Source organism: Nerophis lumbriciformis, linkage group LG31, assembly GCF_033978685.3.
Source record: "Nerophis lumbriciformis linkage group LG31, RoL_Nlum_v2.1, whole genome shotgun sequence".
In the NCBI taxonomy this organism is placed as follows: Eukaryota; Metazoa; Chordata; class Actinopteri; order Syngnathiformes; family Syngnathidae; genus Nerophis; species Nerophis lumbriciformis.
Genome location: NC_084578.2, coordinates 26,067,527 through 26,080,590, shown reverse-complemented (window position 1 = coordinate 26,080,590; position 13,064 = coordinate 26,067,527). Strand labels below are relative to the sequence as shown.

The 13,064-nt window shown below is 41.8% G+C and overlaps 1 protein-coding gene across 1 annotated transcript in view; it reads left to right on the top strand.

Annotated features, from left to right (window-relative positions):
* Positions 1 to 13,064, top strand: part of gli2a (GLI family zinc finger 2a) — a 193,727-nt gene that overhangs the window by 83,262 nt on the left and 97,401 nt on the right. Inside the window, exon 2 of the mRNA XM_061926331.1 lies at positions 4,742 to 4,874. Within this exon, the coding sequence (XP_061782315.1) occupies positions 4,757 to 4,874 (118 nt within the window). The 5' untranslated portion in view covers positions 4,742 to 4,756. The remainder of the gene's footprint in view (positions 1 to 4,741; positions 4,875 to 13,064) is intronic.

The window sequence follows — 13,064 nt, the reverse complement described above, 5'->3', positions numbered from 1 at the left end:
CTTTGTTGACATGCACTCCAAATAGTAATTCTTGCTTGAATTTGATTATTTGTATTTCAGATTATTGGATGTGGTACAAACCTGACTGTACAGGACTGCGTAAACATTTGATAAAGAGCATGTTCTCCTCCAAACAAAAGCGAACAGCACGGTGGTAATAATGTGAGAGTTCCTTGAGACAAGATGGCTCTCAGGGTGTTTTGGCTGCATAAAAGAAAGAAACAGATGCAGCGTAAACCTGTTAGTCGCTCACCTCTAATCGGCTTAGATTGGCTGTGTGACAGGCGACTGGCACCTCTGAAGGGTCACAGACATAATTTCTAGTCCACACATGCATGCGCAAGCACAGACACACACACACACACATATCACACATATCACAATACAAGATGACATGCTGGATAGAAACTCTTTACAAATTATTAAATTAAATAAAACATCTTTATAGTTTTAGTTGCATTTAGTTTAGTATATTATGTCTATTTTATATTGGAACTATATTATATCCAAATGAACAGCTAAGCCACTTACATTGTACACAGAACATATGAAGTACATTAAAAAATACAGTAATAAAAGGTTTAATTACCGTATTTTTCGGAGTATAAGTCGCGCCGGAGTATAAGTCGCACCTGCCGAAAATGCATAATAAAAAAGGAAAACAACATATAAGTCGCACTGGAGCCCGGCCAAACTATGAAAAAAACTGCGACTTATAGTCCGAAAAATACGGTACACAAATGAGAAATTCCTTACTTTTGCTTGTGTGCAGCTTGCACACAAGAAGGGAGGGCAGGGAAGGGAGAGATAGGAAGTGTCTACAAAGAGACCACTACACTGCTTAGGTATTACTGTCCATTTCATAGGAGTAGATGCTGTTGCCTGTTCAACGATACCATCTTTATCCTTTATGATGGTCGCAACGTTTGAGCGGCTTGAACCGAGCATGCAACCAATGTTTACTTCAACACTTTCTCATTTCCACTTTCAATTTCCTTTTCTTTGATGCACTGCCATCAGATGAGTCTGCCTCATGCTTGGGAGACATCATGAATGGAAACAAGTTCACTGTAAAAACAAAAGTGACGTCCTTTCTCAGTGTAACAAAGTGTGACCATATATTTTTGCAGCAAGCTCCTGAACCGCTTCCCTTTTTTCATTTTTAGTGTTAATGATTTATGTCAATGTGAACCGACCACTAGGTGTCGTAACACGTAAAGTTGTCACCATGAAACATTGTAACACGGAAAGATGTACCCCAAAATGTCGTAAAATGTAATGTTAAAACCAATGAAACATGAAACGTAACACGTAACGTTGTAACCATGGAAAGTCGTAATACGAAACGTCGTAACACCAAGGCTAAATCCCAATTCTCTCCCTTACCCTTTTTCTTAGCCCTTGGTCCTCAGTTTTGCGTTTTTACGTTGAACAAGTGGTGCCCCCATTCTCCTATTTTTGGTACCGGCCCCTAATTCCGTCGTCCAGGACTACCGTTAAGATTCTAGACAAATGATACGGCGATCTGTATTTTTTCATCCAACTGTCCGTCATAATTAGGTGCCGCTGCCACGCATAGAAAAACACACGGGTAGTATATGACAATCAGCTTTGAATAATCACAAACAAGGAAGCAACACCACACAAAAGTTTGTAACACAACAATATTTCATCCTCAAAAGACCACTCAAAGTCACGCACGTTATTAAAAGTTTGTGTCACTTTGAAGTGAATGCGCTTTACTCACGACCATCCCTACCACGCTTTGTCAACCATCCTCTTAGCAATCTAGTTATCTACAGGCCAATATTAATCTACTCAAAAAAGTGAAAAATGTAATCTCAGGGCATTTAATCGATTGCAACTGGACTGTTTGGTTTGTCTTAGAAGACATTTTGCTTCTCAACCGGGTAGGCTTCATCAGTTCGTGCTCATAGACTGAGATTGGTCAGATCTAGTCTCAGACCTAGAATGGTCAGATCTAGTCTCACACCTAGATTGGTCAGGTCTAGTCTAGCGGATGGTGCCAATACCTCAGTAGGCTTCATCAGTTAATGCTCATATATAATAGGTTGGTTAGATCTAGTCTCTAGACTTAGATTGGTCAGATCGAGTCTAGCGGCTGGTGCCAAACCCCAAATATTTATACTCCAAAAACCAGGAATGTGTGCCTGGGCAAGGACGGTTTCGCCCTATTGTAGTGAGAAAAACAACTGTTTTGATGCAAACAAGCAATCCTACTGTCAAAGCCAACGACAGTCGTTGAAGTGTAATTTTTCCCTCGTTAGCATTGAGGTATTGTGTGGCAGAACGATTGCGGTGGATCGACTATTACCAGTCCAAAATAGTCGGAAATTCCCCACGTTAGCCACCTTCTGTGACCAGAATGTTTCTAACTCCTGTTATTTGTTGGAGTTAAAGTACCAATGATTGTCACACACACACTAGGTGTGGTGAACTTTGTCCTCTGCATTTGACCCATCCCCTTGATCAACCCCTGGGAGGTGAGGGGAGCAGTGGGCAGCAGTGGTGCTGCGCCCAGGAATAATTTTTGGTGATTTAACCCCCAATTCCAACCCTTGATGCTGAGTGCCAAGCAGGGAGGTAATGGGTCCCATTTTTATAGTCTTTGGTATGACTCGGCCGGGGTTTGAACTCACAACCTACCGATCTTAGGGCGGACACTCTAACCACTAGGCCACTGAGTATGGTTGAAAGGACACCACCTATCCCCCACATACAACACTGTCCTTTCAACCATTCCTGAAAGATTCTGCAAATTATCCTCTGTGGGAGATAGGTGGCATCGCAGACCACCTCCTCTGTTCAGGGATGGTTTTTCAACCTTGACATAAATGGCATCCCTCACTCCTCTTTCGTACCATCCTTCCTTCCTGTCCAGAATCTGTACATTTTTGTTCTCAAAGGTGTGCTGTTTCTCCCTGAGGTGCAGGTAAATAGCTGAGTCTTGGCCTTAAGAGTATGCTGTGCCACGCGGTTTAGTGGTTAAACTTAAACAATGTAATAATCCATGAAATTACTCTGAAGCCAGATAGCATCCGCTGACAAGTCTGTAGTCGCGGTCTGACATCACTTTATCATGCTGCGTTTGTGTGGCATCAAAACACCTTGCTTAAATGCACACCCATCTAACATGCTAATTGACGGTAGTGATTTATATTATATATTTTATTTGATGGGCAGCAGGGTTTAGTGCTAGTGCCTCACAAAAGGAGGTCCTGGGTTCGATTTCCTGGCTCGGGGTCTTTCTGTGTGGAGTTTGCATGTTCTTCCCGTGACTGTGGGTTTCCTCTGGGTACTCCGGCTTCCTCCCATCTCCAAAGACATGCACCTGGGGATAGGTTGATTGGCAACACTAAATTGACCTTAGTGTGTGAATGTGAGTGTGAATGTTGTCTGTCTATCTGTGTTAGCCCTGTGGTGAGGCGGCGACTTGTCCATGGTGTATACCGCCTTCCGCCCGAATGCAGCTGTGATAGGCCCCAGCCACCCCTGCAACCCCAATGCGACAAAAAAATAGATGTATAGATTCTCATCAGTGTTGGAGCAGGAAGGGGCTAGGAATATGTTTGCGTAACATTTCATATGAAGTGCCTTGACATTTTACATGGGCTTCTTCATCACGGGTTCCTACGCACAGTGCGTGATCTGCATGTGGGTGCAGACCAGGAGACGTTCATTCATCTTTTGGGTCGGTGGTTCCAAAGCCCGTCTTTGTGAATTTTACAACATGGTGTCGACACGCTTTCTCACATGTCTTAGAGCAGGCCGAGAACCATCCGGCGCGGATGGACATTCCCCTCGCAGGACTTGCACCGATTCTTGTTTGTTCTGAGCAGCAGACGATCCTACCAAGTCAAACAACTGGCACGTTGCCACGTCGCCAGTCCATTCACACACACGAGGAGGTATTGACATAGCGTGTGTGGCTAAAACCTCAGCACTTAAAGCCACTCACATTTTCAATTGGAACAGAGCGGCCATTGTCAACTCATTACCTCAAACTGAGAAACCTGTGTGTGCTCAGGGCTTGACCTGACATTATTGACACTGGGAGAATAAATATGGACAACCATAATCAAATAACCATGAAAACTCTTAATTATCAGAAATTCTGTACTTGCTTGCTTGCTCTGATAAATTATAAATGTAAATATTGCTATTACTGTATAACACATACAGGCAATGTGTGGAAAAAAAGACAAAACAAATATGATATTAGTGTGCATGTACATGGTTGCTGTTGGTCTAAAAGTAAAGCTTTTGATGGTTAGTGTAGATGACAAAGAGTTATGGTTAGAATCAGCAGCATAAAACTTTGATCGGAAGGTAACCCGTTTTAGCAATAGAGCAATGATTTTTCGACCATTGTAGCGTTTTTTTTTTTACATTGTTTTGTTTTATGAAATTAATCATGTTACTGTTCTTTGATTGTTTGCTTGCTCTCTTGCCATTTAAGTGATTGTGCTTTGGAATTGTCTTCTTTTTTATAACATTGATTTGGTTAAGCTGACGTTCTAATGGTCACGTGGACGTATAGCAAGTGTTTATTGAGCATCATTAGGCAGTTGCCACAACAGTATAAATGCAGTTACCCTTGTATTGGGGTCTAGCAGGTTTTAAGAGGCTAAAAGATATTCAATACTAGCCACAATGTTCTTGCTTTAAATGTGATAAAATATATTGGTCTCTGCATTAACCATAGAATCCTCCTCTTCAGGTTGTTGAAGATACAATGAGCAGCATGGAGACTTCGACTGCGACTGCAACTGAGAAGAAGGAGGGCAAGGGTCCTGGTTTGGATGGAAGCAGCTTCTCAGAACACCCGAAGAAGCCTTCACCCACATCCAGAGGTACTGTACAATCATTTTCCAAAGCTACATTCCTATGAAGTTCTTTGCCAAAGATATATTATGATCAACAAGCCAAATCTGCAAAGTTGTTCTTTGCCTAAAATTCATTATTATTAACAAGTCAAATCTGCAAAGTTTTTGTTTTAAAAAAAAAAAAAAATAATAATATTGCTGTCCCTATTACTCTGAATTAGGGGTGTAACGGTACGTGTATTTGTATTGAACCGTTTCGGTACAAGGGTTCCGGTTCGGTTCGGAGGTGTACCGAACGAGTTTCCACACGGACACGCACTTTGTGTAAACAATGCACACCTGTGCATTGTTTACTCAAAATGCCGGACATTTGAGGCATTTTAGCTGCTAGCATGCCGCTAACGGCCTACAATAGACTGACCATACGTCTTTTCACCGGACATGTCCTCTTTTGCGGAGCTGTCAGGGCGGAGTTTCTTAAATGCCTCAAATGTCCGGCATTTTGAGTTAGAGTTGCGTGTATTTTCAATGTACGTTCAGGGTTAAGAAGGGGTTAAAAACAAAACAAATTGTGTGCGCAGCAGCATTTGTGAGGGAGGGGCAGAGACAGAGAGAGTGAGAGAGTTATGATAAACGCGCATGCGTCGCCACGCTCTGCTTTTTATCCATAAATTTATCAGATTTAATTTTTTATTATCTATAGCAGGGGTGTCAAAAGTGTGCCCCGGAGGCCATTTGCGGCCCACAGCTAATGTTTTAAAGGCCCACGGCACATTCTAAAAATACTATTAAAATAAACAAAAACATAACAAAAGTGAAATAAAAAAGCTTAAAGGTTAAATGTATTTTAGAAAAAGTTGCAATGTTGACTAATAAAACAAAGCTGTTTTTTTTTCTTACAAACTGTCATTGCTCAAAACATAATATTGAATCAAAATCAATGTTATTATGAATTATTGACCTATCCAAGGTTCCGATTACTTCACATCAAATATTCCATTAAGAAAAATATTTTTGGTGGAAGATTTTGCAAATTAGGTAAATAAATAACCCAAAAATGTATATTTTGTTGTTTTCTTACTGTACCGAAAATTAACCGAATCGTGACCTATAACCAGGTACGTACCGAACCGAAATTTTTGTGTACCGTTGCACCCCTACTCTGAATACATACGCAATAATGCATAAACAGTTGCCCCTCATTTATGGTGGCGGATTGGTTCCAGGCCTGACTGCGGTAAATACATTTCCCTTGTAGGTTACCCTATTTTTCGGACTACAAGCCACTACTTTTTACCCACGGTTTAAATTTTGCGGCTTATAAAACGGTGCGGCTAATTTATGGATTTTTCCTCATTAACGGCCACAATGTTTTGTTTTCAAAAAATTGTTTTCAACGCAAACAGAAACATTGAAAAGGTGTGTTATTGTTTGTGTTATGGCGCCATCTTTTGGACAAGTTTGCTGACTGCAGGTGCTGCTGATGGAAAAAGTATCACACCTTGAACCGTAAGTTCAACCATCCATAGCGTTTCTGCTCGGAAGGATTCTTCATTCATCACTCTAAGTTTTGCAATACCCATCCATCCATCCATTTTCTACCACTTGTCCCTTTTGGGGCCGCAGGGGGTGCTGGAGCCTATCTCAGCTGCATTCGGGCAAAAGGCGGGGTGCACCCTGGACAAGTCGCCACCTCATCACAGGGCCAACACAGATAGACAACATTCACACTCACATTCACACACTAGGGCCAATTTAGTGTTGCCAATCAACCTATGCCCAGGTGCATGTTTTTGGCGGTGGGAGGAAGCCGGAGTACCCGGAGGGAACCCAAGCAGTCACGGGGAGAACACGCAAACTCCACACAGAAAGATCCCGAGACCGGGATTGAACTCAGGACTACTCAGGACCTTCGTATTGTGAGGCACATGCACTAACAACAAAAATAGAGCGACAGGTGATTAGATAATAAGGCCCACCTGGGCCATCTACGCACCTGTCGCTGACTTCAAGGCCAGTCCTGGCACACCCCGCTTCGCTGCAGGCCCGCAGGCCACGCCCCCCTCCACAATTTATATATATATATATATATATATATATATATGTATATATATATATATACACACGGGGCAGCACGGTGGAGCCACTGGCATTATTTAAACTGTATCCTTTTTATCCTTTGGTGAGCTACTCAAAAATCAGCCGGTACGCTACCGGTAGCTCACAAGCTACTTGTTTAAGACCGTACGTATATTGTATGAAAATGTATGTATATTAAATGTGTATATTATATTTTCAAACTTTAGACACACCCTGTAGTTATGTAGAGAAAGCATAATATCCAACATGATGGCAATTTGGTGACACATAAAAAGAGATGCGGGCAGCCTCCTTTGCAGATGTCAGAGAGGGGATGATGAAAAAATGCACTAATGAGGTTGAAAGACCTTGTTCTCACCTCCCGAGTGTACATTTCATGAATTACTAAAACCGTCTGGCATAGCCGTGTATCAGAGTGGACATCTATGGTGTATCAGCGGCCTCTGATAAAGGCTGCAAAGAGGGAAGGCCTTTGAAATGCAAACAAGAGGTCCAATGATATTGCGGTACGAGCAGATTTTTCCCTAATGATGGGCCTGGTGGCCTGCCACACGATTAGCCGTAAGTATTAATTGTTTAGAGATGCGAGCTTTAAACTAGGACATTTCTGCACACACTACTTGGCACCTCCACAAAGAATATTTTAGCATTTGCAAAAAAAAATTTTAACTCGCATGGAAATGAATGATTCACTCTTTTGACCAATGTGGGATTAACATGTCATTGTTACCTTGTACCACTGACAAAAAAAAGCCCTCTTCGCAATTCAGTGGCTTTTTGGGGGCGTGAAGTAACGCAGAACGCAGCTGACAGTAGGAAATAAAATGTTGGTAATAATAGGATGAGCGCTCTTGTTTTCATTCGTTGATGTATGACGGAAACGAGGATTAACGAGGCTGCAGGACCTTGTTGGTGCCTAGGAGGTACGAGTGTCATGAATTAATAAATGGACCACGGCTAGTAGACTTTGAAAACCCTCAGAAAGACACACAAGCATCATTTGAAGGCCATAGCAGGAAAACATCGTTGCTGTAGTATTACTCTTTCATGAAGGGCCTGGTGGCCTGCCACCAAGAAAAAAGTAGAACATCCGATTTTCCTTACATACTTTTGTATTCCGTTTCTTCATTCTCTACTCCAGCCAGTTTCTAAATTAGCATGCACACACAAAGAAATATATGCCATTCATTTAAATAAATATTTTTTAAGATGACACAAACATTCTTCTTTAAGGGGCGACACTGGATTTATTTAGGTTAGTTAAGGAATAGTAGGTCCAAACCACAGAGACTACATTAACCCCTGTTCTGTTCCACTGTTATAAACAACAACAAATGCTGTTATAATGCTTAGTTGGTTGACATTGGACTGGTCATTCCAGGATACGATGATAACTGCAGGCTCGGTAATCGTTAATGTTCCACCAGTTGCAAGTAGGGATGTAATGATACGAAAATGTAATATCACGATTATAGTGACCAAAATTGAATGTGTTGAATGTGCCAAAAAGTACTCATACACACAATAAGGGCTTGATTTACAAGATCTAAATACCTCGCACTAAACAGCATGTGCAATCTATAAAATAGCGTGTACCATTAGTGAGCGTGTTGCATGTGATCTACTAAGACTGCGTGTACAATTGTAAAGTGGTGCAGACCTCCTTATTTAAATGACAATTTTGCGTGTACTAGGGTTGTACGGTATACTTTTTATATATATTAGTATAATACCGCGATACTAACGAATCATATTCGGTACTATACAGCCTCTAAAAAGTACCAGTCCCCCCCGTCGTCGTCACGTCATGACATGGTTTACGAGCAGACGAGCATGTTGGGCAACGCACAATCTTGGAGTACTTACAAGCAGACACAGTGTGTAGACAGAAAAGGGAGAACTGGGGCGGTATAGCTCGGTTGGCAAAGTGGCCGTGCCAGCAACTTGAGGGTTCCCGGTTCGATCCCCGCTTCTGCCATCCTAGTCACTGCCGTTGTGTCCTTGGGCAAGACACTTTACCCACCTGCTCCCAGTGCCACCCACACTGGTTTAAAAAATGTAACTTAGATATTGGGTTTCACAATGTAAAGCGCTTTGAGTCGCTAGAGAAAAGCGCTATATAAATAAAATTCACCACTTTTTATCGGCATTTAGAAGCAGTCCTGCAGTGCGTCGACAATGAAATCACTTTTTTTTACAGCTTAAGGTACGCTCATTGAAGAAAGGCTGCACTTACTTCTCTCAAGACACAAAAAATGCATACTTAAAGAAGTTTTTTGCGGATGAAAAATATTTTAATAATATATTTTCTATTTGAAAAAAGTGAGTGTGACTTTATTTTCTTGCTAATCGGACTCTAAATAGGGAACATAGATGTTTAGGCAATGTAGTCCAGGGGATGCGCCTCGTGTAGTACTTTGACTCACCACACTGAGAAGTGGGGGTGATCGTGAGCTAGCAAATGCATGTTGATACCATGTTTTATTAGCGAGGAATCCAGTGTTTGTTATTTTTGTCGGACGCAAGATCAATGTCGTAATGCTCTTCTAAATAAATGAATGTATCTACCAATATGGAGGATTATACATTCAAGATCAAATAGAGGGCTTCAGAATTTGTTGCTAAAATATCCCACAATGCTTTGCTGGCAGCCATACTGGTAGGCCTTGTTTACCACGAGTCATTGTTCACGATAGCACTACATGTGATATTTCCAAACTATTCACTGGAAACTAACATTGCATGGGCAGTGACACGATAGAGAAATACTGTGAATTATTACATAAGAAGTCCCTTAGTCGTTATAAAAAGAAAACAGTCGTAATTGGATGGGAGGATCCTTACCAGATTGACAAGTCTGAGTGGAGTAGACACCCCGACATCTCCCTTGGTGTTTCATACCCGGACTTGGTGAACTACCTAATTTTTTAACCCATCCAATTTTACACTTTGAAACAATTTCAAAATTATAAGAGCCTTGAAATCTGTGACAGCTTTGTTTGTGGATGGGTTTATGACGTTTGTGTTTATCTGTATAAACCCAGTGGACATGGTCTTGTCAAGGCTGGAGTCATGCACTTTCAGAAATGATCCAACCCAAGTTTGACACTCTGGATAATCACAGATAACCAATCTAAGGTCATCTCAGCACACTGTGACTGTAAGGCAGGATTGGGAGAATGTTGTTCTCATTTCCCTTCACTTTTGTTTTATGTGGAGGCTACAGTCCGGATAAGAGAAGTGAGTACGGTATCCAGTATCAATACAACTACTATCAAAGTTTTTTGACAAGTTAATGCAAAGTGGGGCTGTCGTTTATTTTAGATTCATTGTTACTTACAAAATGTGAGGGTGGGCACAATTGGACATAACATGGTGATGAGGGATTTTCACTACCCAGGCACGCCCACTCGCGAACATACACACACACACACACACACACGCACACACGCACACACACACACACACACACACACACCACTGCCCAAAAGGACGTATTGTCCTGTGCAAGGTGGATTATAACTGAGTACCATTGCATCTCTAGTAAACATGGTAGGCTATAAGCTACTAGGAGTGAGCAGCTATGCAACAGCTAAGCACACAATAGCACACACGCGTGACAAGTGTAATAAGTGTCTAAATTGAACAACACTGCTGTCCAAAATATCACATTTGTCAATAAAAAAAATTAATAAATCAAATAAAAAATAAAATAAATATAGTTGCAAAAGAGTATTAGAAAGTATCCAGTAACAAACTTGTTCAGGACATTCAACCTACTGCGTCATAAGTAAGGAATGTTACCGAAACCCGGTTTCATAATTTCTTAACCGGAAAAGACTTCTTTACGTGTTAGCAGTTAAGCTAGCTAGCAAGCTAACACAAGTTGGTCTCCATAATTTTATGAATATGTGGTTATCAATTACACTTTTTCGATCATTTCAATGAAATACGGTTACACTAACCATTGGGAGTTTCACAGCAGTTATCATCACGACTATTAATTTTTAGCGCAAATGCTCGCAGCTGCGAAAACCGATGGAAAAAACTGACCGCTCTGCACAATGCATGCACGTGGCAATTATCGAGGCTAGCACTTCATTTTTATTCATTGTCCAGTTGACTTATCAAATATCGGCCCAGGCCTAGGGCTACCTTCAAAATAAAACAACAGAAAACATTTAAAAAATGTTCAACCTAATCTATTTTGTCAACTCAAGTCTCTGAAATGGCATTGCTTTTGTTTTGCAAAGACATGCCTTGTTTCCTTTGAACCGTGTTATGTCGGAGTGTTTGGACATGTATAACAACAATTTTGTCGAGAGCTGCGAGTATAAAAGTGCAGGTTAACTCCAAGCCGAAGATAAGAATCAGGCTGCTTTCTTAAAGCCTAGTTAATGGCTCTAAATGGGCGCCCGCATTTGGTGTGACAGCCTGCAGCTTTCTCACAGCTTACAGGACTTGCTTCCACAGGCTTGTCACTTGCAACCTGACTCCAGGGCCCAAGGATTTACACGTCTGCGTTGACCTGAGCTTTAACAGTCAGTGTAACATGTGTCTGCTTCCAGGACGCTCGAATGTCTCACCATTTCAAAAGGGTAAACCGTTGAGAGCAACAAAAGCTTGATTATATATGTTATGTTTGGTTTGTTTGCCACCTTCCTGTCAGTCGCAAACCTTATGACTTGTTTTACAGCCTTGTTATAGTCTCAACATCTGTACAAGGTCACAGGGGCAAAGACGTCCACTGGTTATTTCACGCAGGACGCAGAACTCACAGTCTCACAAGTTTTAAAGACATTGGGGTCATCTCAAGCACAACTTTTTGTCCCGTAGGGTCACCAGTATTGTCAATGCGTACATGCGGTCAGGTAAATGAGAATTATATGTCAATGACTAGAGCATCCGGCTGGTAGTTAACAGTTCTACATTTTAATCACTAGTTAGCGACTCTGGTGTCAAAGTGGTCATGTGGTCAGATGGTGGATGGTGACCTAACCCTCTAAAACAGGGGTGTCACACTTATTTTCATTGAAGGCCACATGGCTGCCCTCAGAGGGCTGCTTGTAACAGTGAATGTACCGTATTTTCCGCACCATAAGCCGCCCTGGGTTATAAGCCGCGCCTTCAATGAACGGCATATTTCAAAACTTTGTCCACCTATAAGCCGCCCCGTGTTATAAGCCGCATCTAACTGCGCTAAAGGAATGTCAAAAAAACAGTCAGATAGGTCAGTCAAACTTTAATAATATATTAAAAACCAGCGTGATGTGGGCGCGCATGGAGTCGTATATCAACATGGACGGAGCTGCGTGAAAAAAGCCACCCGGCCTCTTCGCGTAAACTTCCCTTAACCACTCGCTCACCTTTTCTTCATCCATCCATCCCTTCGAGTTAGCTTTTATGATGACGCCGGCTGGAAAGGTCTCTTTTGGCAAGGTCTTCCTTTTGAATATCACCATGGGTGGAAGTTTCTGGCCATTAGCATGGCAAGCTAGAACCACAGTGAAGGATGACTTCTCATTCCCTGTGGTGCGAATATTCACCGTACGTGCTCCCGTTGTATCCACAGTGCGGTTCACAGGAATATCAAAAGTCAGTGGAACCTCGTCCATGTTGATAATGTTCTCTGGCCGGATCTTTTTTTCAGCTATCTTGTTTTTACAATATGCACGGAAAGTAGCCAGCTTTTCTTGAAAGTCTTTAGGCAGTTGCTGTGAAATAGTAGTCCGTGTGCGGATGGAGAGATTGCGTCTTTTCATGAACCGGAAACCTGTCGCTTAGTAGGAGCCATTTTGTGGTCTTTACAGATGTAAACACACAAAGGAAATGAAACGTAATATCCGCGCGCTTCTTCTTCTTCTACGGAGGCGGGTGGTTGCTTACAGTAGAAGAAGAAGCGCTTCCTCTTCTATGGGGGCGGGTGCTTACCTTGGCGGTTGCTTGCGTAGAAGAAGAAGCGCTTCCTGTTCTACCGGGAAAAAAGATGGCGGCTGTTTACCGTAGTTGCGAGACCTAAACTTTATGAAAATGAATCTTAATATTAATCCATATATAAAGCGCACCGGGTTATAAGCCGCACTGTCAGCTTTTGAGTAAATTTGTGGTTTTTAGGTG